The sequence below is a fragment of the Kryptolebias marmoratus genome, linkage group LG4 (assembly GCF_001649575.2).
Source record: "Kryptolebias marmoratus isolate JLee-2015 linkage group LG4, ASM164957v2, whole genome shotgun sequence".
Lineage (NCBI taxonomy): Eukaryota > Metazoa > Chordata > Actinopteri > Cyprinodontiformes > Rivulidae > Kryptolebias > Kryptolebias marmoratus.
Window position 1 is genome coordinate 15,681,118 of NC_051433.1, and position 24,568 is coordinate 15,705,685.

Here is a 24,568-nt window from a genome sequence, read left to right on the forward strand (position 1 = left end):
GGGGGGGGGGGGGGGGGGGGGAGACTGATGTTAACAGAGAGAGAAAGGGAGGGGGGACAGGATGTAAGATAAAGACAGAGAAGAAAGCAGACAAAGATACAGAAAGGAAAACAAAGACGCCGGCTGTGGTGTGTTTAAATCCAGAAGCTTTCAAAACAACAACAACAAAAAACTGTAACTGAGGAGAACCATGACAGAAGAGGAGAAAAATTTAACCCACTACCTGAGTGAGAAAACACCCAAAGTTTCGCCCATCTGCCGTCTCACAAATACCAGCAGATTAAAGCACGGGGAAAACTGAAAACCAGACTGTGCGTGTGTTTAATTCTGCCTGCCTGTCTGCGTGTGTGTGTGTGTGTTTAAGTCGGCAGAGTGTCTGAGAGCAATTTCCAAAAGGGTATCCAGCCTCCCGACACGTGGCATCTTTACGGCGTGTGTATTTATCTTCATATCTGCGAGCGGAGGACTGACCCCAGTATTGGATGCAGCACCAGACAGTGTGGTTTGTCCAGGCCCTGGATGACCGCGTTTTTGAAGGAGCCATCCAGTCTGGCAACATTAATCTGCTTTTTATTGGCATCATAGCTGGTCCAGAACAGGTTCCTGGACACCCAGTCCACTGCCAGGCCGTGTGTGTTGGGTAGATCTGAAAAAAATAAATAAATAAATAAAATAAAAGCAGTCACTGATCAGTCCTTTGATTTTACAGTCAAAACCCCAACAGGACTCCTGGAATCAGACATTACAGAGAAATAATTCTGCCGTATGATCCTTTTCTTTTTGGTTCATATGGTTTCTAAGTTTTTAGCCTACAAACAGATGACAGATTTATATATGTTTTTAATTATTCCTTCGAATAAATTTCAAACCTACTTTTGAAACCATCCAAACCTTTTTTTAAAAAACAGAAATCCTTTAAAACCTTCATCTGTGCTGTATTCCTCTGCCTCCTTACCAGCAGAGACCACCGTCTCGACTCCAGTACCGTTGATGAAAGCTCTCTTAATGGTCTGAGTGCGCACGTCTGACCAGTAGATGCGGTGCTCGAGGGCGTCGTAGTCCACCACGGTCACGTTGTCGATGTCCGGCACGGTGAAGGAGATGATGTAGTTGTAATACGGGTTGTCGATGTCCACTCCTCGGATCTCTATCTGCCGAGCGTACAGCAGAAACTGTCGGGACTCTGCAGGGGGAGAGGAGATGTTGGCCCGAGTCCATCAGAAGGTAGAGGCAACAATCGAGAGGTAAATAAAGGAAGAAAAGCACAATCCATGAGAAATCAATAACTTGTGGACTGATTGGTGGAACAGAGATAAATGACTGGGATATTGTTGCCACTTGAATAAGCAGTAAATCTAATTGCATCTTTGACTCGACTTATTTCATGTGGCTGAGTGACTCGATAGCTCAGACATGACGGTGAGAGTGATTTAATCAGTGAAGATACAAAACAAGCGCCATGGTCGCCACAGTCAATGACTGTTTAACTGCGAGCAGCTAAAATGACAGACAGGAAGTCATGGAAAGAGAAATGGAGATGGGAGACTAATGATACGGTCAGGCTAACGGTGTGGCGGGGGTGGGGGGTCTTTATTGGTATTAATGACCACGGGGCCTCCGTTTCATTATCCCCAAAGATAATAGAGACTGCTCCACAGAATATTAAACTAACATGGAGAATAAATAGGCCCTCTTGCTTTGTATGGGAAGACTTTTCCATATGCTGAACAGAGTCACAAAAAAACCCTTAAAGAAATGCTTCAGATCCTTTAAATTAGAATTTTGTAGAACCGTTACGCATGGTTAATATCTTACCTGTTGGAGATAGGTTTTCAATTAACCTCAGTTTGGAGAGAAAGATTAGCAAGCTAACAGCTAATCTGAGAAGATATATTTCTCCAAATGAGGGGTGTTCAAAGAGCTACCTGCGACAGGTGAGATATTAATTGCTCATAACCTTTTCACAGAACTCTAATTCAAAGATCTGAACTATTGTTTTATAGTAGGAAAGAAAAAGTTGGTGTGACACACACACACACACCAAAAATATAATGATACAACTCTGCAAGAACAGGGATTACATTGTGCTAATCGACAGTTTTGCCCAGACAATAACAGAGAAAAGTGTCTGAACTCAAACTGAAACTGAAAGTGTGTTTTCTCTGTAAACGCATGGACATGAGCTCAGACCCACCGAAACATGTCCGTTTGTCAGGGCCCAACTTCATGAGGTGAGGACAAGCACAGGAGAACGTCTGGTTGTAGTTGATGAGGCAGAGGTGAGAGCAGGGCTCTTTGCCATCTTTAGCTGCACACGGGTTAGGAGCTGAGGAGAAGCAAACAAGGAAGAAAGAACTTATATGTACATACTGTAAACATATCATGAAACCGCTGCATGCAGGTTGAATCTGTTTCATTCCCTGACAGATGGGGAGTGTGTGTGTGTGTGTGTGTGTGTGTGAATTCCTACCCTGTGGCTGTCTGGATGGGTGGTAGACCTGCAGGTCAAAAGGTTGTGTGTTGGTCCTCTGCACCACAGTGACGTTGCTTCCGGTCCACTTGTTTGCTTTAGCCAGCGTGTTGGTCCTCCAGTCCGTCCAGTAAACCTCTCCGCCATACATGGTGACGGCAAACGGATGAGAGAGGTACTCGTGGCCCCTCAGGACCTCAATCAGTCCAGAACCATCATACTTGGCTGAATAAATCGCATCAGATCTGTGGGATGCACAGGTTTCAGTTAACTTTCTTTATAAAACTCTAAAAGACAATAAGAAGGTGATTTTTTTTCCCCTCTCTCCCATTTTTTGGACCTGGCATCAATCCAGAGGATGCGCCGCTCCAGATAATCCACAGTGAGTCCGTTTGGCCAGCCTCCGTTGCCGGTTTCCTTATGAATGGTCTTTCTGCCTTCACCGCTCATGGACGCAGCTTCAATCCTCGGCAAACTGGCATCCCAGTCTGTCCAGAAGAGGATCCTGTAGGGTCAAGGCACAAGAAGCACACCGGATTAAGAATGTTTTCCCACAATTACCGTAGCACGATAGGTTTCGAACGTCAGCTCGTTGTTCGTGTGTTTGAAGGAGACAGAGTACGCGGTGCAGCCGTTACCCATCTCGGGGGTCCAGAGCGATAGCTCGGGGGTGCTCCACGTCGCCCGCCAGCAGCGTGGTTCTCATGGTGCCGTCCAACTTGGCCACCTCGATCTGATCCAGGTTGCTTTCCACCCAGTAAATATTTCCTGCTATCCAGTCCACTGCCAGGCCCTCGGGTGTCGCCAGCCCATACTGGATGACTACATCAAAACTGGTTAAAGCTACAGATGTAGGAGAAAGAAAAAAAGACAGAACTGTTCAAACATTTTTTTGCTTATGAAACTCTCCCACCTGACCTTAATAAGGCTCCTCATCTGCAGCACAGTCCATTTATTCATCAACACGGTGGATAAGAGAGAAGAACTGGTAAAATCTTTAAACAAAAGTGTTTAAAATTGGATTTAATCTAACTATATTACACTATTTAAGAAAACAAAGTTATCAGGGGTGCCGAAGTCTCTTGTTGAATTTGCTCTCTGTTTAAATTTGCATGGTTAAAGGCTGTGCAGGCTGGGATTTGCTGATGATGTCTTTTCAGATTGCACTGTAGCCCGAAGCACTGACTTGCTGCAGAGCTTTATGATTTAGAAATGATAACATTGTATAATTGTGGGCCTATTTGAAATCAAATCCTTGCATCGTAAATTGTAATTTAATGGACTGTTCAGATGCCATGTTGGGGAGAAAACGCATAAAACAATGAAAGAAAAGGAGGATGCGAAGCTGCAATTACAAAACCAAGCTAAATGTGTGCTGTCGGGACTAAAGAGGCTCGTTCTAACCCTTTAATTTACAACTGGCTCCCTAATGAGAGTGATGAGTAATTATTTGGGATGAGTCATTCATTATTGTGTTTGGAACAATGTTAACACGCTCGCTTGTTTACAGCTCACAGACGTAAAAACATGGCAGCTCGGGAACAAAACAAACCGACGGACTTGTACACAAAGCTGTGTCGGTGTTGCTGCTGCAGTCGGTTCGACAGCGCTGCAGGACCTTTATGATGCCATGTCAGCTTTTCTGTTACAACTAAGGCTAAACTGAAGCCATAAATGTCTACATCCTCAAAGTCATTTTAAATAATAAAAAAAACCAACTATAAAGTGATAATTTGAAACTGGAATGCATCACAAAGCACTTAGTGTTTGTATTAGTTACATTACTTCTATCTGGCACTGTAGGTCATTAAAGCTTAGCTGCTGCAGTTTTTTCTGTGGTATTAAAGCTTAATTGTTTATAGTTTTTAACATTTTTGTAACAATCGCATCATAAACCAAACGGAGAACACTCTAGTCAGCAGAAAACAATGCTCACCTCCGTTCTCAGACAGCTTCCCTCGGTAGATCTTATCTTCCACCACATCTGTCCAGTACAGGGAACTCTGGCTGAGGTGGAAGTCCAGGGCGATGGTGTTTCTGAGGCCCGGCACCAACACGCTGAACTCTCCCTTGTTCAGATCGATGCGCCGGATCTCGTGACGATTCGAGAAAATGATGAAGGGTTTGAAGGGATCTGCGGGAAATAAAAGGAGAAAAGGACGGCTATTTTTCCGAGAACCGACCGCAACCTTACTCGCATAAAATTGTTTTTTCATTTTTTTTTAACAAAACTTTTCCTGGCTTAACCCCAGTTTCCCTACAGACTTACATATTTTAAAGCTGTACAAAAGGTTTGTAACTTTATTCTCTTTCTAAAGCTCAAACTGCTGACTTTTCTTATTGAAATGTGCGGCAGAAACACCACAACTCTTCGTGAATTAGTTGAACTAGAGTTCAAGGCAGGCTGCAGAAGTCATTCCTCACTGGTTCCTCTAACAACAGCAAAATCTACACATTAAAATTGCTTTTACTTCCTGTCATGTGTTGTGTTCATTCATTATGATATAAATGTGACTTTTAACACTGATCTGTGCTGCTGTTGGTTCCAACCAGGACACTATTAAAAAACAAAACAAAAAATAATTTGATTTGAAATCTCAAGTCCTATTTCCTGGGTAAATAAATTCAGCAGAAACCCGTCAGGACAGCTGTGCCTCGCAGCATATAAAACATGGCAGCCCAGTACCGCTGCAGTGGGTGACTTCTCCCATAAAAAAAAAAAAGAGGAGGGGGGGGCCGTGTTGAAAGTGGCTCTAATCCCGTGTAATGAAAACGCCAAGTAAATTAGACAGGAGTTATCTGTAGCTAACAGGCAGCCAGACGGGCAGCAGGATGAATGACAGGGAGCTGCTGGCTCGTCTCTAAGACTCCAGCAGTGAAGAACAGCAGCAGAAACTTGCGTTTCTTTCTCGGCTAGTTGCTGCGGGGAGATAACTACTGTAAAAGTCTTTGTGTGGGTGATAAAATTCAAAGCTGTTTTAAAATTTACTGAGTGGTTTCTCCTTCTCACAGCTTGCTTTTTTTTTTTGTGACTTTAATAAAAAAAATGTTGCCGTTCTCGTGGTTATTCTTTTATGTTTGAAATTCTTTTAAGAAAATAATAATACTGACAGCAGGAAATAACAGCTCAAATCTTCTTATGTTTTCTTACTCTTCGTAAACTTCTATTAAAAGCACTTACTCTAGTCTTTTTTATTTTCTATTGTGTTTTGGCATTGTTCATCTATTCCAGCCCCAGTTTCCTCTGCTCCTTTACTTCCTCTACTGTGTTGAAATCATGGGAAAGCTTTGTCAAGGTCACTTCTCTAGTCTAGTAGCCACCATCGCCCAAACCCTCCACCGTCGCCATCGCGGCGTTAGCTCGGCTTCGTACCCGTGCTTTTGCAGCTCTCCATGTCAGGCTCCAGCTCCCAGCCCTCGTAGCACGAGCATTTCACGCTGAACTTGTCCTGCTCGCAGCGCTGACTGCACTTCAGATGTTTGGCGCAGAAGCTCTGGATCTGACAGGTCTTGTTGTCCGACCCCAGCTCCATCCCCAGCGGGCAGGAGCAGATCACGCCCTCGCCAGGAGCCACCGTGCAGTTGTGGCTGCAGTCGCCGTTGTTCATGGAGCACAGATCTGTGAAACGGGGCGGGGGGGGAGAGAGATCAGAGCACCGGGGTCAGGGGTTTGGACGCAGAGCTGTAACTTGCTGTTCCGCGCTCCCCTAGCCTGAGTGCTGTTGTCTCTTACCACAGAGTTTCTCGTCGGAGCCATCTGGGCAGTCATCGGTGCCATCGCAGAGTTTCTCTGCAGGCAGGCAGATGGTGGAGTTGCTGGCGCACACGTGATGGGAGAGCTTGCACACCAGAGCGTCACAGTTGTCCTCATCTGAATTGTCCTCGCAGTCGCTGTCTCCATCACAGACCCAGGCTTTGCTGATGCACCGAGCTGCAGACAGAAGGCCGGGTGGCTTAGAAGCTTTCTGCTTCATGCAAATGTGTTTACTTATACGTCAGAGCGGTGCACAAGTCTCGATTCATCACTTATTCTTTGTCATATTTTACTTCAGAGGAGCCAAACTTTCTTTGAAACTTTTAAAGTGGTCCTGATCAAGTTTTTCAGGCTTCATCAGATGAGTGTTTGTTTGTTGTGAATGAATCTATCAGGCATAAAAAGGCTCCTGAAACAGATGAGCCAGTGTTGTGTTGACATAAGAAAACAACTTAGCAAAGAACAGATTTTAATTTGGATCTTGAGGCGCTCTGTTGTCAGAAGTCTGTCACAATTACACAATTTGTTCCAGTTCCTTTAGTTGAATCTATGAAAAACACCAACTATGACACAATCTGACTCATAAAATAGGATTTTAGCCCCAACAAAGTGATTCCCAAAGAGCTATTAGCTGAACAGTTGTCCTACAGTAGTAGGATGATGCAACTCTCTTGTGTCTGGTAGATTTTTTTCTTGTTTCTTAGGGTTGTTTAGATACGTTTTATTTGCTAAAAGGTACAAGAACTGGACAAAAGAAATGAGTGTAAAAGCAGCCAAAGTCCAAAGAATACCTTGGAAAGGCTTACAGAGAGACTGTTATTAACTATTTATCAAGCTTAAAAGAAACTCTTGACTCCTTACAAGCAGGATATAAAGAAATAAGAGGTACAGTGGCGTTTGCCTTCATGTCTCCTCACCGGAGTCTCTGCAACCAAACTTGACAGCTGGATCGCAGGTGTGCGTGACGCCCTCGCAGTTCTTCTCGTCGCTCATGTCCATGCAGTCCGTGTCGCCGTCGCAGCGCCACCGCAGGGGGATGCAGAGGCCGTCCATCCGACACTGAAACTCATCGGCGTGACAACCGCCAGGTGGACGGGTGGCTGCGGGAGGGAGGGAGGGGCGACAGAATACAAAAAAAGACAAATACTGATAAACTCTTTGGAAGAAAATCTGGACGGCAACAAGTTTGAACAACGGATCAGAGCCCACATTCAGAAGGTGGTTGTTTTAGTCACAACACCAGCTGACCGTGAATCATTTTGTCTGACTGCAAAAGAAACTAAAGCATAAATGGCGTTATAAGCTTATATATCAGTGTAACGTGTTTAGAACTGTTATTTATTCTGTTCCTTGACACTTTTAAAAGGGTTAGGGTTGTACCCAATGGCTCGCTCACAACTGGAGACAAAAAGGCCTTACTGGATTGTAAACAAGCTGAGTAAAATGTAAACACTTGCTCTGATTTAAGCGTTGAGTCACATCTGGCAATAAAAGCACACATGAATAAAACCCGGTGGTGAGATGCAGCCACCCATTCGTGGTAATAACAGCCATCTGTCACAGCTGTGTTTCACAAACACTGTCACACCGAAACAGACAATGAAGTCAGATCTCATATTCAAGTTCTTTCGTTTTGTTTTGTTTTAAATAAAAGGTCTTTATGAGCTCTATGCCTCACGAACAGGCCAGAGCTGAGAGAAAAATTATTTTTGCGAGAAAATCCTAACGGTGTTTTCTGAAGAAACTATTAAAATGTCGATGATTCATCCTGCCTTCAGGGAAACAGACTCATTTTCCATCCAACAAAAGGCTCAGCTCTCCCCGGCTGCTGTTTTTATAGAAAACCCAAATGTGCGAAAAGTTCACGGCGCATCGCTGGCGGTTTGGTGATCAAGGTGAGTGTTTGACAAATTACAAAACCTTCTTTTTCTGCCGTATTTCCTTCAGTCAAACAAAAGCATTAAGAGCAACATGGTCAACTTTAGTAATTAACTATTTAACCTCCAGAGACCCCAACTCTTGCACGGCATGCACCTTTAATTTCTCTTTGCTATTTGGGCTGATTGGGACGTGATGGGAATCAAGGAATGTTAAGTAAACTGTTTACAACCTAAAAATGTTGAACCACCATTCTTGGAGGACGTTTATTCTGCCATTTGATTTTGAAAACTAAAAAAGTCCCATATGGTCAGATGTCTTCCTTGTTTTCTTTTAAAGCCTTCGTAATCTGGTCACACATGCTTCATGTTTTAGAAACAGCCGACTGGGAGCAACTATCATATTTTCCCACCTTTCCTAACCAAGTTTGGAGTCATTTCAGCTTCGTGTGTTCATGTCTTTAGGCTCGTGTCTCACTGAGCTGCCACTGATGGAAACTAGTTACTCAAACTTGACTTAGTGTTCTGACAAAATACGCAGAACTTTCCACTGCAGTCTCACTGAATTCGCTGCTCCCACACTGAAGATTTAATCTACCAGAGGACACTTTTAAAACTGAGACAGGCAGATTTGGACCAGTTTTTAATTAATTGTTATTTATCGTCTGTGTGGCGTTTAGACTTCAACATTCGCTGCAAACTTCGCGGGACATTTTCGAGCCTCCCTTGTGAAATACTCCTTGAAGCGCTTCTCTTTATTTGCTTATGAGCAGGAAAAAAATAGAAATTCAGACCATATATAATTATGTAATTTTGTAATTGCTCTTTCTAGCATCCTTGAAAAATTACAACTAATTATTTATGGTTTGTATGCTTCACAGTGTTAAGCTGTAGGAGAAAACAGTTTTGTAACATATCTAGGGTTTTTTTTCTTTCTTTACAAAGAATTACATGAAATAAAATAAAAGAACATCCTCCAGCAGCAGTAATTTCATTTCATTTCTTCTGGGTTTAATTCTAGGTTTAATTCAGAGCTACGTAATTGAAAATCTTTGTACATCGCGACAGATCCTTCAGCTAAAGGTAGCTATTATTAGAACACGTCTGTTCTTGGTTGAATGCTCTGTAAAATGATACCACAGACATTTCATAGGAGAACTGTTCTAATTAGAAAACGGTTCCTTCTTGTGCAGGTCTGCAGCACGAACAAAAGCCGCCTTTGTAACTCCCTACAAAGCCCGAGAACTGAAAAGATAATTGCGAAGACTTAATAGTTTTTTCACCAGATAACTTGACTTCTTACTTTTTTCGCCAATATATAGAAAAATTAAAAACAGCACAGGAGACAAAGTCATATTGTCTGGACCCCCCCCCCGACAGCGAAAGCAGATGAAGACACTGACTCTGATTGGTGCAGTTTGCGTGCGTCTCGTCGCTGTAGTCCCCGCAGTCGTTGTCTCCATCGCACCTCCAGTAGTCCGGGATGCAGCGGCCGCTGTTGCACTGGAACTGAGTGCTGGAGCAGGAGTGGCTGCAGCCTGCTTCGTCGCTGTTGTCCCCGCAGTCGTTATCTGCAAAACAGATGCAGCGAAGCGACACTCACTCTCAAAATACAGGACGCCACCTTTCTGAAAACGGAGCAAATATTTATGCAAATGTGCAGAAAGATGTAGAATTTTTTTTTTTTTTTTTTACAGTGAACACATCATTTAACAAGACAGTGCAAACAAATGAGATAAAATATGAAAGATGAGAGTTTAAATGATGACAGAAACTGCATAGATCAGAACATGCACCATGAGGAAATGTACCCAGCACTGATACATTGAGCTTTGCAGCGTAGCGTCTTTAGCATTTCTGTACAAATACTGACTTAAAAGGTGCCTGACTAAATGTAACTCTCAGCTCATTTTACTGTTTGGGGGGAAAGAAAACATTTATCTTGTAGCAATATCTGTGAATAGTAATAGATAATATTCTAATCTCTTTTTACTAAGTAAAATAAGTTGTAATTATGCACACAAATTTGATTATTTCAATAATCAAATTTGTGTGAAAGGACAGCAGTTTAGACCTCCGTGGAGGTCCACAAGACCTCAGCTCTGGAGGTCAGTCGGGTTAGAAAAGCAGCCCTGACTCTCTCTGGTGAGTCCTAAAGCTCTGGCTAGCATCACGGCTGTTGTGGTGCATGTTGATCTATGCACTAACCGGTCGGTTTTGGACAATTCAACTCATCAGAGCCGTCCTCACAATCCTTTTCTGAAAGACAGAACCAACGGAAGACAGCACAGTGGGCGAGGAGCACAACACAGGACAACAAAAAACAAATGGCACAGACATACAAATGCACGAGATGACAAAAAAAAACAAATAAAAGCCTGGTGGTCCAACATGCACAGTAAACTGGGACAAAAACAGGAAGAGCTCAACAACGACACAAAGAGCAGACGCTAACCATTATCGCAGCGCCAGTTAATGTTGATGCAGCGTCCGTTGTTGCAGGTAAACTGTGTGAGGGGGAAACAGGTGGGGTAGGCTGTGGACACAGTAGACATATTACAGATTATGCAGTCGCATGTCGTAATGACCTCAACAATCAAGTATAACGGGAGCGTAAGTCAACCGACCACAGGACGCAGGTTCATCGGACCGATCCCCACAGTCATCGTCCAGGTCACACGTCCAGGAGATGGGGATGCAGCGCCCGCTAGCACACGAGAACTGATTGGGCGGGCAGGTACGAGCTGAAATATACAACAAAACCCGTGACCCGGGTGCACAACAAAAGGCACCAAATCAGAAACGTGTGTGTGTGTGTGTGTGGGGGGGGGGTTGGCATACCTGAGCAGGTGGTGTTGGACTCGTCCTCGTCGTTGCCACAGTCGTTGTCCCCGTCGCACAGCCAGCGCAGAGGGATGCAGCGGTTGTTCTTGCATTTAAATCTGTCTGTGGGGCAGGTGTGCTGGTCTGCAGACAGGAAAGGGGAAATGAAAGGCGAAAATTAGCAGGAAGAAAAGGAGAAGTCATTTATAGAGATGGGGGGGGAGCGGAGAGCTGTGAGGTTAAAAAAGGAAAAGTCGGGGGGCTGTTTTGGACTGGATTTTGTTTAGTCTGGAACAGAAACCTGTCTGCACTTTGACCGCAGACAGACAGAACAAGAGCTACTCCAGGTTTACAGACACTGCCGCATTCCTTCTTGCATAAAAGCGCAGTTAAAGATGGTAAGAGGAAGACTTTGATCAGATCCCAGAGCTTCCTCCTGCATCAGCAGGCCGCCACATTCCCGTAGCTGCACATCGCACGAGCTGGAATCAACAGAAGGTTTCGGAACGCGGTGACCGTGCACGCTCTGTAACTCACAGCACAGCTCGGGAGCCTCGTCGCTGTTGTCCAGACAGTCGTTGTCTCCGTCGCACTTCCAGCGCTCCTGGATGCAGCGGCTGTTCTTGCAAGCAAACTCTCCTGGCTGGCACTTAGGAGGCGGGACGTAAGACGGGTTGGCTGGGAAGGAGAAGGCGAGGAATTATAGAAGCCAAGAAGGATGCAAACAATATCGAGGTACACATTTGAAATTTTGCAACCAAAACCAAGGGGTTTTGAGCAAAACAATACATAAATATTTGAGTCATTAAACATATGTTGAATTAGGTCTAACATGTTTTTACCTTTGCAGCTGGTGTTGTCAGCCGGGTCTAGTATCTGATCTTCGGCACAAGCACACTGCCGACCTCCTGGTATGGCCAGACACAGAGTGCTGCAGCCACCGTTGGACACACGGCACAGATTAGAGCCTGAAGACAAAAGAACACGTGTGAGGTGGAACAACTCCAGCTGCTGAGCTACAGGTGGGTGTTTCACGTAACGTCCTGCCCAGAACCTTGCTGCTGCTGAGCGTCGTACATCCGGATTTCAAAGATGGGGGGCCGCTCGTTGCGCAGCAGGGTGGCCGTGCCGGTGGTGGTGTCCAGCTTGTAAATGCTGCCACTGCGGTACTCGTTCCAGAACAAGAACTGCTTGTAGTGGCACAGGCCGAAGGCGTGGTTCAGCTCCTGGCCTTCATACACCGTCTGGTGATGTCAGAAAAGCAGCCAGATGAGCGAATATATTTTTACAAGAGCACACAAACTGTTTACGGTGGAGTCCCCCCCTCCGCAAGAGGTTCACCTCAAAACATGCTCGTAACAATTCACAGTGAAAAAATAAAGACATGACCTCCTTTTTTTCTTCCCTCCACAAACATAAAATTTAAAAAACACTTTGTTGCAAATCCATCCCATATTTTGGCAAGCATTCACCACTTCTACAGTCAGTTCCACTAAATGAGTGTGTAAGCAGTAAGCTTTTAAAACAGCATTTTAACTTTTAATATTTAGATTTGGCAGCAAGTTAGAAATCAAACCCTCTCCGAGTTCGGAGCTCTGCAAAAATGCTCTCGTGACTGACAGGGCTGACCTTGCGCCCAGAGCTGTTGAGGTAGACCATCTCGATGCGGTCGTAGTAGGCATCCACCCAGTAGAGGATGCCCTGTGGGATGTCCAGGCTGAGCCCGTTTGGCCACAGCACGGTTTTGCTGCTCAGGAAGACGTTTCTGTTGGAGCCGTCCATCCAGGCCCGTTCGATTTTGCCTCGCTTGCTCTCCTTAGGGTCCTCCTCCCAGTCTGTCCAATACAGCCACCTGGGAAAGCAACAAAGGAGCTGTCACGGGCCTTTGGGCTTTTTTTTCCTTTGGGCGTTTTGAAGATTTAATGAAGGTTTTGACATTTTACGTCTCGGCCCTGAAGCAGCCAATACTCATCAGAGCTGTCTGGCCACAGGCACACCTCTGTTTGTCACAAAGTAATTCAGGACTAGTCAATCAGACCACTGATCTGCGTAAAGCCCGTGAGCACAGGCGGCTTACAATTACGCAGATCTAGAAACATTCCTCCTCATGGGAATATAGCTGATGCTGCCATTAACATTTCATTTTATGGTCTCTTTCTCCTTTCTTTGCTCCAAACCCTCCTCCCCCTGTTTTTGCTTCTCTCTCTGAGCCTGATTGATTATAAGCATTAGTGGAAGCGAGTGCCTTTCTCCTGGGAAGTGTGTGGACACACATCATGCTGTCACTAGCGATCCAAAGTGCGCGCGCGTAGGTGTGTGTGTGTTCGCGAGCGTGCGCTCCTCGAACGAGAGCCAGGGAGGTCTTATCAATAAGACACATCCACGCACAGATAGACGAAATGCTAAATGAAACCATTAAAAACAGATATGTCTGCATGTGGATCAGCTGCTAGAGGAAATCTATCAGAGAATGAACAAAGTGCAACATCGGTTTTCATAAATAAAATAAAGAACAGCAGCATTCAGCGGTAAGTGCTTGACAACATTGATTGAAAAATGATAAAAGGCTCTTTGTGGGGCTTTATAAAGAGATACGACGACAAAAAAAGCGTGGTGCAAAAGTAATGCAACTGAAAGAAAAAGGGTTTTGCAGATTGGTGTGCGTGATACACACCACAATCTATTTCACTGAAATCGAAAAGAAGACCAGATGAAATAACTGCAGCTATGGATTGATTTTCTTTCTGCAGAATAAAATCACCAAACTCCATCCCGCCTACCTCATCTCTTTGTCTACCCTTACCCGTGAAGAGGATCCACCACAATGGCACGAGGATGAGTCATCTTCCCTTCAATCAGGGTTTTGCGGGTCTGTGCAGCCTTTTCCAGCCGAGCCACGCTGATAGTTTTCTTTGGCCCATCATCTGTCCAGAACAAGTTGTTGGCCATCCAGTCCACAGCGATACCTTCCACTGTGTGAATCCCTGAGAAGAAAGAAAAGCGTTTTAACACACATCAAAGGAGGACAGCTGTCTATGTTGTTAATCCAAGTTATTAGGTTAAAATATTCTTTTTTGTATAAATATAAGCTAAAATATTTTAAATACGGATTTCATTCTAATCCAGTTTGTTGGAATCACAGTTTCTCTCTCCGATTTGTCGGTACTCTACCTTCCTTCAGAATGGTATCCCTCTCTGTTCCATCAATCTTCTGTCGGCCGATGATGTAGCTGGTGGCGTCGGCGAAGTAAATGAACTCGCTCTCGGCGTGAAAGTCGAGCGCTCGGGGGTTCATCAGATTCTCGATGGGGATCATGTACTCGTCCGGCACCTTGGCGTTCATGTCCATGCCCCGGATGACGCCCGGGCGGCCTTTCCCGTAGACCAGGAAGAGCTCGTGCTCGGGCTCTGCAGCAAAACGGGACAAAACTGCAGCGTCACGAAACCGAAGCTAACCAGGACCAGTTTTTCACTTCGCACTGAATCCATATAGATTCTAACTCATTTACTGAGCATTTTCTTCCCACCAAATAATATGTATTGATTAAATAAATTAAGAAATGCAAGCTCAACAAAATCCCTAAAGGAAAACCAAGTAGACTTTAATTGAGACAAAGAGGGAGTATAATGGGTAGTTAAATTACCCAGCCTCAGTAGGCAGATCAATATAATGCTGTTAATGGTAGATAAAAATTAGCTGAAACAGGCTGAAAGCTTTCAGTCCGTGCAGATCTGGGGTTATGGAGTTAGCCCCCCCCCCAAATCTACAACCCAAGTGAGGTCTGCGTCTTTACGATTCTTGGCCTCAGGTCAAGAACGCTGACTCACTCTGGCTTCAAGCTTTGAAATGTGTGAACACCAGGATCCAGATCTGATCCAGATCTGGATCTGCTGAGGCGACGTGGCGGTGATGTCGTTCCAACATTCTTGTCATTCCTACGCTTACTCGCCTCATCGGCACCAGCTGTGTTGCTCAAAAAGCATCAATCTGAGCTCGCGTTTGCATCATGAAAAGAGGGAAATTGTATTTTGCGCAACTAAACTGACGATTTTGAGGTCTTTCGTTTATCCAGCAACATTCCTCTCATGGCGTGTCACAAACCAGTATTTCTACTGTCAAACGACAGCATGATGTTAAAGATTTTCAGATGTCGATTGGGAAAAGTCATGAGTTTACACGGTGCTGCTGTGCTCATTGAACCCACGCTAGTTTCCATGCTAGGCCACTAGTTGGCGCTTACACGCATGATATTTTCTTTCCACTTTCCTGTAAAAGAGATTATACAAATCATTATGTACACAATATGGACAAGAAACAAGATTTTGGGAGCAAAGCAGAAACTTTTTTCTTGTAGTTTTTAGTTCCTGCTGGTCAGTTATAATTCAGCATACTTTCATCGCAAACTAATAAACAGGCGTGTGGAAAACAAAAAGCTGTCAGAAAATGGTCTGAAACCCATTGGTTGCGTTTCAAAAACAAAGATGCCTTTTTTATTCTCACTTAAAATGTTGAAATAAAACTATGCCTTTAGCATCAGCCTTTAGACTCCTCCATCTACAACGACAACAAGACTCCTTTTTGAAACATCATTTGAATCTGAAGATGGGTCGATACGTTGTGAAACCACCATGAAACCACTAACAGAAGTCCGACTCACTTTTGCAGGACTTGCCGTCGCTGCCCAGGCTAAATCCAGAGCGACAGCGGCACGTCCGAGTCTTGTGTCCGTTCCCCAGAAGACAGATGTCAGAGCAGCCTCCGGGCTTGGCGAACTGGTCCTCCTCACATGCATGGCTGCGCACTGGAAACCAAGAGGAGGGGCGATGAGGGCCAAAAAAAACAGGAATACCTTACACCGCAGACGACGAGCGCGAGTGATTGTTCGCTGCACCTGGAGGCTGGCGTCTCTGGTGGTAGACGTGCAGCGCTCCTCCTTTGTCCACTCGGGTCACGACCTGGTAGTCTGTGCTGTTGAAGCGGTTGATCCTGATCACGCTGGTCTTGGGCTGCATGTTGGCGTTGTCCGAGTTGGTGGCGTACAGGTAGTTTTCAAACACAGTCAGCCCGTACAGATGCTCGATCTGAAAACGAAAGATGAAGAAAATTGATCAAAAGTTCATAATAGTTCTGTAACTGTAGCTCAATGACAGCCTTTGTTTCTGTAAACTCATTATGCTCTATTACTAGTTTCTTTATTTGACGTTTTATTTTGAAAACCTGGTCTCACTGAGATAATTTTACTTTATTTGCTTGTGTTTTCTCCTTCCTGTCTGCATCTTCACACCTGAGTTGGGTTACTGATCGTCACTCATCTGTTCTACATTCATGATCAGCTCCGCAGTATTTACTGCTCTCTGCCAGAACACTGCGTCACTTTCCCACCTTGTTCGGTTTCTTTTTCACCTCCCTTAACACAGGATGCCTTTTATTTTCTGCTCAGCAGCACATGAAGTCTTTATATCACTTAGTTAAATCACTTCTGGGTTCAGCTTCCTCCAGTGAGTTCTTCAAGCATCAACTACACTTCATGAGAACCTGTAATTAAATTTGTTTGCCGAGACCCAAGCATATAATTTACATATATTTTTACCTGCAAGGTGGATAAAAAAAAATCCTTTAAAAAAGTCTGGATCAACAAATAATTGATTTTCTCAGACACTAATGTATACTTTCTGCTCAACGGCAAGAAATCCAAGCATGAATGAACAAAAGTCGTTTGAAAACTGAACTCCATTCCACCTTTTGACACTGGGTGAAAACGTAACTTCAACTGGTCCATTATTTTCTGTAAAACTTCAAACTATCCCTTTGATTTTTCTTTAAAGTAGTTCCTTGTATCGAAGGTAAAAAACTAAGTGACCTGTTTTTTATTTTTATTTTGGATTGTTGGCAGGTTTCTGCTTTCAACAACTTGGTGCTGGTGAATATCGGAGCATGAAAGGTCAGCGCCGTTGTCATGGTTACCTGCTGTCTAATGAACCACGTGCACAAACAAAGAGCAGGGGTCAAACTGTCTGTTATACGTATTCGAGGCGCCCCGATGAGCAATTTGAAGACACGCTAGGTCAGAACCTGCGGTTCTGCTAAGAACTTATACGGGTCAGAAAAGTCGGAATTAATGAACAAACTTGTATCTTAAAATAAAAAAAAGGCAGGATGGAAAAAATAAAAGTGCGAGAACTTCCAGCTGGAGTCAGACCCTGGAAGTTTAAATTTTAAACTGTGAGCTGAACATACGCTAATGTGAGACTTGTCTTTTGATACGATACAAGCTGGACAACAATCAGCATCAGACTGACTGAGATAGTTTATTTTTTTCTTCTTAAGGTTGAAACGGGTCTTAACAAACACATGCTTTGGTAAACATTTCAAACACTGATTTTTCATCTGTATGTGAGGATGAGAATGTGCTGATAGTCTATTACACACAGAAAACAAGAAAATGGTGTGTGTGTGTGTGTGTGTGTGTGCCCTTTGGCTCAGTGAGTAAAAAAAAAAAGCTGTTCCTTCCCTACAGATCACACTAAAAGCCTTGGTAACAGGTTTAAGAGCTGCTGTGCATCACCAGCACCGCTACATTAACAGCCTCCATATTGGACACCATTTATCAGCTCATTTAATGAAAACGCAAATGTCCACCATTCCCTGGCGGCCCATAACTCACTGACCAAGACTGCAGTATAGGAGGACACGGGGGTAACATTAGATGCATTATAGGTGTATGAGGAGCTCTAAAGGACGCTCGGGCGCTTTTTAACTCGTGAAGGATAGCGCACACACAGAGCTTCTCTCACCAGCAGGCCTTGGATGACGGTGTGCCTGTTCTTGCCTTCATAGTCCACCACCTCGATGTAGTCCAGGTAGGCGTCGGCCCAGTACACCAGGCGGCTGACCAGGTCCAGGGTGATGCCGTGTGGGAACACGATCTTGCTGTCGACGAGCTTGGTTCGGTTCTGCCCGTCCATGTCACAGCGCTCCACCTTAGGGATCTGACCATAGTCTGTGATGAACACCTTCCTAAAGGGACAAACAAGCAAACCCCCCACCGTGAGTTCAAATTATATATATTTTATTGACTAAATTTGCTCAATGTCAAGATTTTTTTTGTCTAAACAGAGTTCAGAGGTCAGCCTTCGATCAGCCATGTTCCAGGCTAATTGTTTATTCAAAACAAAAAATATATATTTGTAATTATATATTTATCATAAAAGCATTTGCCAAAGTCCTATTTTTCTAAGAAAAAAAAGGGGAAAAAAGTCTGCCTTTGTTCTTATTGAGAATGTTTTGTTGCGACTTTTATGTTTAGAGATTCAAAAGTAATGGTAAATATAGAAAAAAAATGCAAATAATACTAAAATTATGATGATGATCATTCGTAAAAAAAAATTACTAACAGTGAGCACTTCAGAGTTGATACAACATCTAAATAACATCTGCAGTGTCTCTAAACTGATACTGGGCTAAAAATATTTGGGTTTAGAAGTAAAACATAAATGTTTCAATTTAGCCAAGATTGGTAAAATAAATTATAATAAGTCCTATGTGGGACTCAAGATCTCGAGTTTTCTAGCTCTTCTCTCATTCTTAAAGACTAATTAGCCACGCCCACAATATGGCACAACTAAAATATTAGACAGTTTTCACACTTAGATGTGCTGCAGCGAACCTTCTGACTGACTGATTGGCCAACACCTTTTCTGAGCGAGGCTACAGCTGATTCCTGGATTCCTGCATGGAGTTCACTGAGCATTTTGTGGGCCGGATAAAAAGAACTTGCGATCCAGACATTTCCCAGGAGCCATTAGTTGACAATCGCTGGTTTAAACTAAGTTTTTCTCCCAATACAACTTTCAGAACCTTTTATATTTTTTCTGATTTGAAAGACTAACATTTCTTATTCAACTGTCACCGCCACCAAAACAATAAGTGCAACTTATATTTAGCAACAAACAAGTCATGCTGACAGTCCCTGAAAAGGTTTGTGCAAATGACAGATTTTTTTTGGATACGAGTTATACAACTTAGAAAACTAAACCTCACAAAAGCCTTTAATTTAGACAAGAATAAACCAACCACTAACTGGACCAAGATTCAAAGAAATGATCTTGCAGGTTTCAGGTTCGCAGTAATTCCCCAGCACTAACAAACAAACAAATAAACAAATAAACAAAAAGTGCAGTTGTGTTTGTGCTTTTGTTATTTTCCTCCCCTTTAATTTCACTGCACATCAAAAATTAAATAAAAAAAGCAGCACCAATGAATCCACCTGATCCTGGAGGAACAAACACCAGCTGGGAAAGCTAAGTGGGGTGCACACACAGACACACACACACACAAAACACACACTCCTGCGTCAGTGCAGTCACTTTTTTTTTCTTTAAATCCAAGCAAACACATTCTTAAATACTTACATCCACTCAGCCTGCCTGACAAATCTGCGCAGATATACACAAACCTGCAGGAATGCTGCTGGAGAGAGTGGCTATAAATAACTAAAACATAATTTTACCCTTTAAAACCTACATTGTCAGACTATTACAGTGCAAAACGAACATCTGTGCCCAATTACTCCACTTAGCCTCCGCCCTCCCTGTCATTTTTTTTTTTTTTTTAAACCATGACAGATAGCAGAAGCCTGGTCACCTTTAAGGGACTGATTTTGCACGAATAGCTTCCCTGCTTGTGAAAACCCAGAATACGAACTGTAGGAGAGTGTTACTTTTGGTTCTGACGTGTGTTCATGTCAGGAGGCGAGGAGCTGAAACTAACCCCATGGTGGGGTCCAGGGCGATGCCCTTGGGGTTGTACAGGTCCTGGTCCAGGAGGGTGACGCACGTCTGCCCGTTCTTGTCGCACACGAAGATCCGGTCGTCCACGTCGTCCACGAAGTAGAAGTTTCCCGTCAGCCAGTCGATGGCCATCTGCTCCACATCTGCAAGGAAGAGCGGGAAGACACGGGAGATGCAGGGTGAGGTAATGCCTTCGGGATTTGGAGCGGATCGCTGCCGAAGGCTGCTGAACCTGGAGTGATGTTCCCTATACTGTCAAAGACCCCACTTACAGGAAGTGGATGAACGAGTAGTGCCGTGTAGGACTTTTCCCTCCTGGAAATGTTCACAAGATCTTCAGATATTTGTGTTTGAATCATTAGCCTGTTTTTTTTATTATTATTATTGTTATTATTCCAACCAACACCAACTTGGAGCTGGCTTTGTGTCGTGCTGCGTTTTGCCACAGAGGTGTTTGAAAGTGAAGGTGGTCGGCTCGGCACCACCCTCAGACTTTATGGAACAGTAATAACGTAACAAAGCGCTGCGCAAAACAGCGAAAGGCTCCATTAAGATGTTCTTGAAGGCGAAGAAATTAAGGGAGGGAGGGTCTCAACGAGGAGAAAATGGTGTGACTTCAACAAATCTCTGCGGTTTGTTCTTTCCTTCCTCTGGCTTTCGGAAAGTACGAGAGAATTAAAGCCAGCAGTCTTAGAAAGGAAACTGCAAAACAGCTGAAACAAAACCCAATTTCTGCAGATATTTTAGAGCTTCTTTGTACATCCTGAACCAGTGGTTGGTCTAACTAATGCATCATCATTACCAGATTTCTTCTTTTTTTTTTCTTTCCCTACTTTGAAAAGTCTAACAGAAACCAGAAGAAGCTGGGATATTTCTTCCATTTGGTGGTTTTAGTTTCTAAATCTAAGGAGCAAAAAGGGATTTCTGTTTCTGCAAATCGTTCTTTCTCCGGTGGTCGCTCGGACTGCTGAGGAAAACAGATGATTCGCTGCAGCTGATGGAAATGAAGCGAATGTTTTAACGTTTGCCCATAAAACTACAGGTCCTCTAAATTCCTTCCACAAACAAATTTTAAGAATAAATCTGACTTAGGTGAAACTTGGAACCTTTTCTGCTTTCATTCTTGTCAGTGATACAATTTCTTCTCCGTGCGCTGGTGTTACATTTAACCTTGGCATGGGGGGATGAAAAAAAAAAAAAAACAGTTACATCTGCACAGAGTATGAGTTTGAGAGAGAGTGTAAGAAAAATGTGGGGAGGGGGGCTTCGCGAGCCGCAAGACTCCTATTTTCACAGCTGCTGCGAGCTCAGCTTTCCGCCGAGGTTAGCGCCGAGCAGCAGGAGATGCTTGGCTTTCCCGACGCTCCGGCCGTGCCCCGGCGCGGTGGTTGCGTTTTCCAGGGTGAACAGGTTGCCGTGCTGATTTACTGGAGGCCGGAGAGGGTCGCCTTCTCTTAGCGGGAAGGAAACTCGATCGGCGCAGGAGGCCGATCGAGTACGGCTCCGCGATGGTGAGGAACCAATGAAACCGAGCGTAAACGTAGAGGAGGCCTCTGCGCCGAGAGGGAACCGGACGGAGCAGAAGTGGGCGGGAGATGGAATATTTTCAAGTATTTTAGGTCTGAGTGAAACTGCAGGGGGAAAGAAGAAAAACAGCTAGAAGATTAAAGGCCTCGCCTCGCCTTCCACGGCACAGTTTTAGACTGAGATCATCTTGTGTTGAGGGACAATGGAGCTGTCGCCGGTTTGGTGAAACCTTGAAAATAACATCTCATGCAACATGTGGCGACGACTCTCAGCTCCTACCGCATCAAGTTTTAGCTCAATATCAGGAAACCTGACAGAGTTACAGCCATGTTTGTGTTTTTTAAGGTCAGCTGTTTTCGCCCAGTGGTTCATGAGATATTTTGCTAACAGACCGACCCCTGAAACACATGCCAAAGCATTATCATCCGCCTTCGCCTTTCAGCGTCGGGTAATAATTAAAGCAACATGATCGAGAGGAAAGAAAAAAAAAAACAGCGAGAGAGAAAAAAATGACAAAGAATAGAAGGAAGAAAAAAAGAATATTTTTTTTATTTCCACAAGGAAACTTGGCCAACGTGCTGCAGCATTTCTGAGGTTTAGAAGAATCTGAGCCCGGAGTCCCAAAGGTGTTCTCAGCTTTTAACACGGATCTCTGTGTTTAAATGATTCCAGGTGCTCGACAACACAATCTCTGATTAGGCAAAGGAAAAACAAAAGGAGGGGGAAAAGGAGGTGAATGTGCGATATTAGAGAGAGAAAAAAATGCATTCCTTGCTCTCAGATCCCCTCTGCTTTCTATTTCCTTTCACATCTTCCTAAAAAAAAAGAAAACTTTTTCCTAAACTCCTCCCGTTCTTCTCGCTCTTCTCTTCTGTGCATCATCCCCATCCCGCCCGCCCCTCCGTCTGGTCCCCAGAGGTGGGAAAACAGTCTGGATTCATTAACTGCAGCTCTGTTGGTCTCAAACGACGTTATAAAAAAACCCAAAACAACAACAAAAAAAACCCATCCCAGCATCATTTCAAAAAGCAGAACCAGCTGTTTTACACGAAAGGATTCTCTCCCTCGCTGAAAACTGGACTAAAGGCTGAAAAGCAGGCGAAGGGAGGGAGGGAGGTGAGGGAGGCTTAAAGCTGACCGGAGGGCTGGAGGGGAAGAAGATTTTGAGAAATGTGCTGACTGACTAGCCGCTGAACATGACTGGAGCTCTTAAGGAGATCTGAGGCTGGTGTGGGGCCTGAGCAGCACGACTGGCAGCTCTGGGGTCAGTTTTAGGGTCGCGTCGAGACATTTTGGCACAACTTCCGGCCTGCCAGCAATGAAGCTCTCACCTCTCAGGCAACATCTCTGTGTCCCAAAAACTACAGGAGTTTATTAGTGAATCTTTTTTTTTTTAATGATGGATCAAAAACATGTAAAACTCTGCATAGATTCAAAACATTATTTAAGAGAAAAATCCATATCTAAAAGGGTGGGTGTAGAAATAATAACTTTTAGGCCTTTTTTTCTTACTTTTGGATGCATTTCTTTATGTTTTCTTGTTAAATTAGGACAGATTAAACTATAAACCTACAGTTGCTCTGGCTCATTGCTTCTGTCTCTGCTGTACGAGAGACTAATCTTAAAACCTGGCTTTTTAAATCGCGTTTTTACTTGATTTATTGATTTGTTCTGGTTTTAAATTTTATTTGACTGCTTTTGAATGGTTCTTATGTCTAATAGCCCATTTTTAGTGGATATTTCCTTTCTTGTTTTGCCTCTGTGAAGCACTTTGAGTTGTCAGAACCTAAAACACAATACGCACAAAAGAAAATCGATTGATTGAATAATCTTTCAACAGTGTGCAATTTTAAAGCTCCAGACACAATGGGTAATCAAACAAGGGGAGGGGAAATAACCAAATCCCTCAACCTGCACCTGTTTGCTCTTTTAAGAGGCATTTATGATCATTCAATTTATCATGACACCAGTATTTGAATATATGAATAAGATTTGGATTTTTTTTTAAATGTTAAATAAATTGATTAACAACAGATTGCAGTAATAAGCAAATGTTTTGAACTCTAAAGGTTTCAGAAGTCGGTGCATGCTTCTTGTTTTGTTTTTGTTTTTTTCTTATATTATTCCCGTGTTGTGCAGCTCGTTGTGTTCACGCCACAGGCTAATATTCTCTCCCACAGAGCAGTAATCCCCAACCTGGGAGTCTGAGACCCGCAGGGTGGTTCCAAAATCCTTTTAGAGAGTTACGAGACAAGTCGTGGAGAAGACTGGAAATTACACTGACAGGAAAAATGATGTATTTTAGCCCGGAGTGTGGTTTAACAGTATCAGTGATATAATTAGTCTTGGAACAGATTTTATTTGGTAAAGTCAAAGTGTGCAGGCACAGAGGAGTCTATGTGGACTCTGAAGTACTAAAAGAATCTTTCATTTTGAAACTTTTTGCCACTGTCTTAAAGCAACTTTGCCAGCTATCAAGGTAGCTGCTAAGAAAACAGTCCCGTCTTGAATTTGTAATCAGCACACCTGTTCCTCATGCGCTCCACCCCTTCTCTGTGGATTTATAGTCCCAGTTCTCTCTGTTCTCCATGTTGTCGTTACTTCAGTCCTGGTCTGAATTATTGTTTGCCTTAGTTTACTTTTTGTGATCAAACCCTGCTGGACCTTTTGGGAAGGAGGGTCTCACATATTGGAATGATTCAGGCAAAAGATAAAAAATAATTTTGAACAAAAAGTGCTTTTATGCAGTACTTTTCGAGCTTTGTTGATCACCCAGAGGGCACGACTTTACAAATTAAATATACGCACATTTATACACCGTTTCTTTAGTGAATACTTCGTTTTTACTGGTCACATCTACAAAACTATGAACAGACCGGAGGAAAAAAAAGCCGGGGTTCTGCGACATGTCCAAGGAACAAAACAAACCCACGGAGTTGCATATTTAAGTGTTTTAAACTGACTGGTTAAATTAGCAACAGCGACTAGTAAACACTGTCAAATATAGACTGAAATGTGGGAGCGCTGAGGGAAAAACAGAGGGAATGTGGACAGGGGGGGGGGGCAAGACATCTGGACAAGTCATCTGGAGCATACTAAGGTCATGAGTCACTCAAACCACACGTGCAGAACTTCCTGTGTGTTCACCCCTGCCATTGGTGGACTGGAAGCACAAGCCTGCTCCTCCTCTTCTGTCACGCTGCTCCCCGAGTCCAGGAAGGACCCGTTCCCAAAGCTCACCCTGAAATAGTAACTTTATTATACAGGTTGACGAGCCTCAGACGAGATCTCCTACGTCTTTCATCCTAAAGCAGCCCAGCACATATT

The 24,568-nt window shown here is 43.7% G+C and overlaps 1 protein-coding gene across 4 annotated transcripts in view; it reads right to left on the reverse strand.

The window, feature by feature from the left end:
• The window catches only part of LOC108235704 (low-density lipoprotein receptor-related protein 1), a 90,031-nt gene that overhangs the window by 30,488 nt on the left and 34,975 nt on the right, over window positions 1–24,568 (reverse strand). For 2 of the 4 annotated variants that reach the window (XM_017415861.3, XM_017415860.3), the window contains exons 7-31: window positions 19,695–19,857; window positions 17,720–17,942; window positions 15,817–16,006; window positions 15,583–15,726; window positions 14,096–14,332; window positions 13,728–13,908; window positions 12,554–12,776; window positions 11,979–12,168; window positions 11,767–11,892; window positions 11,462–11,602; window positions 10,943–11,068; window positions 10,729–10,845; window positions 10,557–10,637; window positions 10,310–10,360; window positions 9,505–9,672; window positions 7,142–7,324; window positions 6,204–6,401; window positions 5,844–6,089; window positions 4,407–4,604; window positions 3,109–3,313; window positions 2,811–2,975; window positions 2,471–2,715; window positions 2,195–2,326; window positions 956–1,183; window positions 472–646 (exon numbers count right to left, since the gene is read on the reverse strand). In XM_017415861.3, the coding sequence (XP_017271350.1) occupies window positions 472–646; window positions 956–1,183; window positions 2,195–2,326; window positions 2,471–2,715; window positions 2,811–2,975; window positions 3,109–3,313; window positions 4,407–4,604; window positions 5,844–6,089; window positions 6,204–6,401; window positions 7,142–7,324; window positions 9,505–9,672; window positions 10,310–10,360; window positions 10,557–10,637; window positions 10,729–10,845; window positions 10,943–11,068; window positions 11,462–11,602; window positions 11,767–11,892; window positions 11,979–12,168; window positions 12,554–12,776; window positions 13,728–13,908; window positions 14,096–14,332; window positions 15,583–15,726; window positions 15,817–16,006; window positions 17,720–17,942; window positions 19,695–19,857 (4,336 nt within the window). The remainder of the gene's footprint in view (window positions 1–471; window positions 647–955; window positions 1,184–2,194; window positions 2,327–2,470; window positions 2,716–2,810; window positions 2,976–3,108; window positions 3,314–4,406; window positions 4,605–5,843; window positions 6,090–6,203; window positions 6,402–7,141; window positions 7,325–9,504; window positions 9,673–10,309; window positions 10,361–10,556; window positions 10,638–10,728; window positions 10,846–10,942; window positions 11,069–11,461; window positions 11,603–11,766; window positions 11,893–11,978; window positions 12,169–12,553; window positions 12,777–13,727; window positions 13,909–14,095; window positions 14,333–15,582; window positions 15,727–15,816; window positions 16,007–17,719; window positions 17,943–19,694; window positions 19,858–24,568) is intronic. The other 2 variants (XM_017415862.3, XM_017415863.3) reach the window with 1 other exon arrangement.